General features: G+C 30.2%; 1 protein-coding gene across 2 annotated transcripts in view; it reads right to left on the minus strand.

Annotated features, from left to right (window-relative positions):
* Positions 1–5,042, minus strand: part of LOC102601064 (F-box protein PP2-B10-like) — an 8,555-nt gene extending 3,513 nt beyond the window's left edge. The window contains exons 1-2 of one of the 2 annotated variants that reach the window (XM_015311480.1): positions 4,742–5,042; positions 3,531–3,626 (exon numbers count right to left, since the gene is read on the minus strand). In XM_015311480.1, the coding sequence (XP_015166966.1) occupies positions 3,531–3,626; positions 4,742–4,755 (110 nt within the window). In that variant the 5' untranslated portion in view covers positions 4,756–5,042. Of the gene's footprint in view, positions 1–3,530; positions 3,650–4,741 lie in introns of both variants that reach the window. The other variant, XM_006353738.1, reaches the window with a different exon arrangement.
* Between the last annotated feature and the right edge of the window lie 1,465 nt (positions 5,043–6,507).

Genomic DNA, 6,507 nt, shown 5'->3' on the forward strand with positions numbered 1-6,507 from the left:
TTGGGGGGGGGGGGGGGGGAGCCATAACACAATTACTAGTTTAGTAAGACCTATCAATAAAATAGAAATTGAACAAGTTAATATCACGTAAAATTTGGAAACAAGATTAACATAAATCATTAATGAAGTCGTAGAGTATTTTTAATGACCATACTGTAAGAGCCTACTTAAGCACACTTCAAGTCATAATAGAGTTACAACTTTGGTAGAACCAAACAATTATGGCTTGAATTCCGCATTTACATTAAGAAACTAAGTTAATAAGTATAAATAATATATGGAAAAACAAGAAAGGAAAAATAATTATAGTACAAAAGCCGTAAAAACTTAAAATTTCAGATCCGCCTCTTACGACACTTTACACTGAAATGAGTACACATTTTTCTTACTCCTTGCTTGATCACACACTCTTTATTTGAGTACACATAAAACTCTAACCACCTATATTTATAGGTGGTTATGAAAGAATCTAGTGAATAATATATTTAAGAACTACACCAATCACTTATCTATAGAATTTCACTTTCTATAATGTTTTTAGGTTTGCATTCAAGAACTCTCATTATAGAGATGATCCTTCAATTCTCCACAAGTCCTGAATATTCTATGTTCTTCTTTGAATTATTGTAGATATTAAGTTTGATGATTTTTTAACATTCCCCCTCAACACCAATTTAATTTATTCTTTGCATCCATTTTGAGTGATCCATTGTACCTCTTTTTCCCTCTAAACTTCTCCACTCACTACTCTATGAAGCATCTTCAATGTAGTAATTTCCTTGATCTGGAAAACCTCTTCTAAGGTTGCATCTATAAACTTGGTGTTTTGGTGTTATAGTCATGTAGACCTCCTTAGTTGTGGTTGTGGTGCTTTTTTGACTTCTTTTAGCAACATGATATAGAAGTTTCCTTTAAACTTCTCCACTCAATACTCTTTAAGTATTTTCAATGTAGCAATTTCCTTGATCTGGAAACATCTGCTAAGGTTGCATCTATAACTTGGTGTTTGGGTGTTTCAGTCATGTAGACCTCCTTAGTTGCGGTTGTGGTGCTTCTTTGACTTCTTTTTGCAACATGACAGAAGTTTCCTTTAAACTTCTCCATTCACTGCCCTCTGAAGCATCTTCATTGTAGTAATTTTCTTGATCTGGAAAACCTTTGCTGAGGTTGCATCTATAAACTTGGTGTTTGGGTGTTTCAGTCGTGTAGACCTCCTTAGTTGCGGTTTTGGTGCTTCTTTGACTTCTTTATGCAACATGACAGAAGTTTCATAAGCTCCTATTTTCCATGACCTATTTTTGTGGAGATACCCCTTGAGTAGGTGATTGGGGTTTTCCCTTTGCCTCATGGTTAGTTTCTATCTTGTCCCCTCATTTTTCTTGTTTGAGTTTATCTTGCAGCTTTCACTCAAGTGTTGTTAGTTCTAGTAAGGAAACCTCTTTGGACCACCATGCTAATGTTTCATTAATTACTACATTTATATACGCTTACGTCTGATTTGTGGTAGGGCCACAACAACTTTGTCCCTATATTTGTTCATCATAACTAATAATGATGCAACAAACAACATTTTTATACAACTTGTTGTAGAGATGAACTAGCAGTAGCACATATGACTCACATACAATCTCTCAAAAATGACTTAAATTAGGTATCGTCTTCTTGTTTTTTTTCCGAATGGTGAGATAAATCGTAATCAATGTGGCATCCTCTTCGTTATGAGGACAACAATCTTCATGCATTATTCAAAAAATCTTGCTTCTACATGCAAACTATGAATGTTTGAGTAGTGAAATCACTACAAATGAGAGAGATGAAATTGTATGAGTTCAGTCTTTTAAGATTCTTAGCGTTAAATCTATTATGTTTTTAAAATTATGGGTTCATGTCCATTATTAATTGCAACTTTATTAAATTGTTACACATAAATTTATGTTTTACGTTTAAAGTTATGGGTTCAATTGAACCCGTACCTATAAGGGTATATCCTCCCTTGTACTAATCCCCTTTGTTAGAAATTACAGTCCATCTACAACACCCCATTTAATTTTTGCATATTTGGGAATTTTAATTATCACCTTATCATCTTCTGTTAAGGTAGTCATTGAAATCATATGACGTGTTCTCCCCCATTTATCATACAAAAACATTTCATTCTTCTTCCAATATCATTATCACATACTTTAGACTTATCCTTTAAGAATTAAATCCACACGTACCTTAAAAATTCATCAATGAATGTTACCATATATCAGTAGCCACTAATAGAAGGTTGTTTTAATGGTTCAAACATGTTTATTAAGTGCACTAGCTCCAGTGGCTTATAGTCTTGATACTTTGTTTCTCCATAGGAAATTAAGTTGATGTGCTTTTTCATATTGGCATACAACATATATAATGTCTCCTCTAGCTTGGGAAAGATTTTTAAATTTTGACTGTAGCATCATGATTTTTGATTTGTTGTAGCTCAAGTGTCCAAGATGTGGATTTCATTGATAAGTTGTTTCAACACTTTGAGTGTTCTTCATAAAAGTTTTCTCGGCTACCATGATGTATATTAACTACCTCCATGATATGAAAGTTCATAACTTTGAAGTTTTGATCTAATTTTATGTCATTTGATACAAATACATCATAGTTTCCTAAGGTTGTTAGTTGCAACACAAATAATAAGTTCTTCAAATCCGAAAAATGGTAGATATTTTGAAGTTGAGTCTTGTGCTATGATGAGGCATGAACTCCGTCTTTTCAATATGAGTTATTGACATTAAAGAACTATTTGTTGTCACCTCTACTTGACCGCCTTTATACTCACTCATGTTGATAAGCTTTTTCTCATCAGTGGTCATGTGATTGGAGCATCCTTAATCAACAATCCAATTATTTGCATAATCGAGCAATTGTTCACTTACAGATACACAATCAAGCTCCTTTTCATTGTCAGAGTGAATGTGATGAGTGCTTCTTGTTGATTCCTTACTTTCTTCAACTATATAAGAGGTCTCGAAATCCAAAGCTTCTTTTTTCCATCTTATTTCTAGTTTTGGGTAAATGTGGCTATGTTACCTTCATTTTTCTTGTAATAACAATCTCATGCGTAGGATTCTTTTTCTTTAATTTAGAACTTTTCCCATTGTCAGATGTTGAAACCTTGGTTTGCCTTCTGTTTGGCTCACTTGATTCTTTAATCTTGATTCTTCTGGTCCCCCCTACCCGTAATCTTCTCTCTAAAACCATTTTCGATAGCCTTGCTGTTTGCTCAAGAGTGCATTACTAAGCATGGACTAGCTTTATTTGATAATGCAAGTTAGTGTTTATATTCTTAGTATACATAACGTAAACTCTAATTTTAAAATAGCATTCCTTTAATCAATACAAACGAAGAGACAATTTTTATAATAACCAAGAAAATCAACAAATTTTTGAATAAATGAGCAAAAAGAGAGGAATAAAGAATGTATTTCATAAAACATTTATAAGAAGGTGCAGGGACGTAAAAGATTAAATTAAGAAAAAGAAAAGATATAAACCTGGAATTGGGGTGTTTCTTCCATTGCCAAAAGTATGTTTTCCCACACGCCAAAATCATAAGCTCTCTCGATGATATCATAACACACTTCTTCCCACTTTGTTTATCGAGAAAAAAACTCTGAGAAAAAAAATTAATCAATATTCACAATGTGTCGTGTTGTATTAATGATTAGATTAATCAAAACAAACATTATATGTAAAATAACAGGAAAAAAAACTTTAATCAATATTCACAATGTGTCGTGTTGTATTTATAATTTGATTAATCAAAACAAACAGTATATATAAAATAACAATTTGATACAATTTGATACATAATAACCACCAAAAAATCAAATTGTACAATTTTACAAATAATCTAAATTTTGGAGAGCGAAACACAATAAAACATGTTTTGTTTGATATTTTTAGTGGCGATAACTACACACAAAAAGTACAAAAAAAAAAGATATAGCAGGTGACTAATAGATAGGATTAAGAATCTTAAGAACTAAATTAAGAATTTTAGTAAAGATAAAAACACTGTGATTTCTTCCTACTTACTTGAGTTGTAGAGTTATGTGGCATACGAGGGGAGCGAAAGGATCTCAAAAAAGTTGATTGAATCTCGTTGCTTGAAAATACACTAACGCAAACAAGGTAAAATATTTTTTTTAATTATATATGAACGGTTTAATCCATAATTCTAGTTTAGTACCAAATGGGGTTTGCATTAGATTACGAATTTAAATCCTAGGTGTGACACCTATCATCTTGTTTAATTCCCTTGTACAAATTTCTAACTCCACCCTTTTTGGTACTTCTATTGGTGAGAAGAGCTAGTTTCATATGAATCCAATAATTTCAATTCATATTGACAAGAGGAAATTGTTAGGATGGTAAGCACCCCTTACATCAACACTAATTTTGTGGGTTCATGTTACCAAGGGAACCAAAAAGACGTGGGGACTCTCGGGGAGGGATAAAAAATACTTTTATATATTGTAGAACATAATATTTGTGTAAAAAATCATGATAAATACAACAAATAATAGATATGAACCCACAACTTTAAAAATAAATGGATTTAATGTTAAGATCCTTTTTAAAATTGAATTCATAAATCATAAATTCACCTTTGGTGAGAGGTAGCGTACACAAAAACTAACTCAAACAGTACCGTTAGAAAACAAATAAGCTTAAAAATAACCTAATCAAAATGAAATTTTACCAGTTTGCCTCCATCAAGGAGAATGGGAGAATCACATAGACTAAAAAAGAGCTCTTTTTTGGTGTTGCAAATTGGAGGAAACTCTGATCTATCAACTATTTCTTGATAACCGAAGGGCAAAAATCTTCCCCAAATTAGATCTGATTCTACAACACGTTTGAATTCTTTTGACAATATTGTTGATTTTACAGCATCAGAAGGGGTTGTTTTTGAAATTATTTCAATAATGCACCCTTCTGGCAGCCTTTCAAAATAATCTATTGGAGCAATAGACATAGAAAAACTCATGTCAATATTTTTGTAAAAGTTTATAACTGATAGAACCAAAGTTATTTTTGTTTCAAGAGTTATGTATAGTTTAAATAATCATAAGGAAATATTTTTAGAAATCTATAGTCAGTTATAGTAATAAGTACAGATAAGCATATACAATTATGTTTATTTTATTTTATATTTGACTACATGCAATTTTATTTTATTGGTAGATTAACTAAATAAAAGAGTCAAACTAATACAATATATATATATATATATATATATATATATTACATTTATTACCTTAAAATCATGAACTCCTGACTTGAATGTTAAATAACTATAATATCCTTAACTTAGGTTGTGACTTTTTCGATGAGTTATGACTTCTCCGATAAGTTGTGACTTTTTTCAAAGGGTTGTGATTTTTCGATGAGTTGTGACTTTTTTAAATATTTGTGACTTTTCCAATAAGTTGTGACTTTTTCAAATGGTTGTGACTTCGCAGAAAGGTCATGACTTTTCATATAAGACACAAAAAACACTTGTTCTTACTACCCTTTGTTAACTATAAATAGAGGGGCTTCCTCTCAGTTTTCAACCACAATTTTTTTTAATCTTCTACTCTTCTTTTTCTTACATTTTAAATTTTTTGTGTGATTTATTGTCGTTGAGTGAGTTCGAAGCTTAGTGAAATATGAGGTACCACTATATTGATGAAGTAAATCGTTATATCCAAAGAAGGTATATTCCATAACCTCGAGTACTTGAGAAAAATAATTTTGGTGATATAATAATTATTTTTTTGCTTAATATATACATTAGTATGTAATGTTCCAATATATGAAGTTAAAATGATGTACTCTAAATTCATTTTTTTAATTAACAGCTTCTGTTGTGATGTAGATATATGCTTCTGAATATCTTTTTTCCAAAATTTAGAGAATTTTCACGATTTGTTTTTTTCATGCTCAAGACAAAGAAAATAAATGATACTTATGTGATTTAGATTGCCAGGAAGTTTGCTTCAAAATAGTTAATACTATATAAGCATTGCCCTTTTGTTTTACTTATTTGCTATTTCTTAATATTTTAGTATTTTAGACGAAGAAAAGTTCATATGACTTGTAATAACGTCAGTTGATGTTTGTATTAGTTTAATTATTATTATTTATTTAATAGCTAATTTTTATGAGATAAATATTTTCATTAATGTAAATATATATTTATATTTGGGTAGGTAATTGTATTTAAAGTAAAGTATTATATATGTCACGAATGTATTATCAAGTTAACAAGATCTTCTAACTTCAAAAATACATTATTTTAAAATGTTCTGAGATCTTTTTTTTTTATAAAAAAACTCACAACAAATGTAAAAGTATGTGAATATATATGAATCATTTAAAATTTATCATTTACAAAATAAATTTTATATTCAGTAATATGGAATAAACATTTCTATTTTGTCCCTACACTAAATTAAAATCAAATAACTATAGAAAAATAGT

Source organism: Solanum tuberosum, unplaced genomic scaffold (assembly GCF_000226075.1).
Source record: "Solanum tuberosum cultivar DM 1-3 516 R44 unplaced genomic scaffold, SolTub_3.0 scf00160, whole genome shotgun sequence".
Classification (NCBI taxonomy): domain Eukaryota; kingdom Viridiplantae; phylum Streptophyta; class Magnoliopsida; order Solanales; family Solanaceae; genus Solanum; species Solanum tuberosum.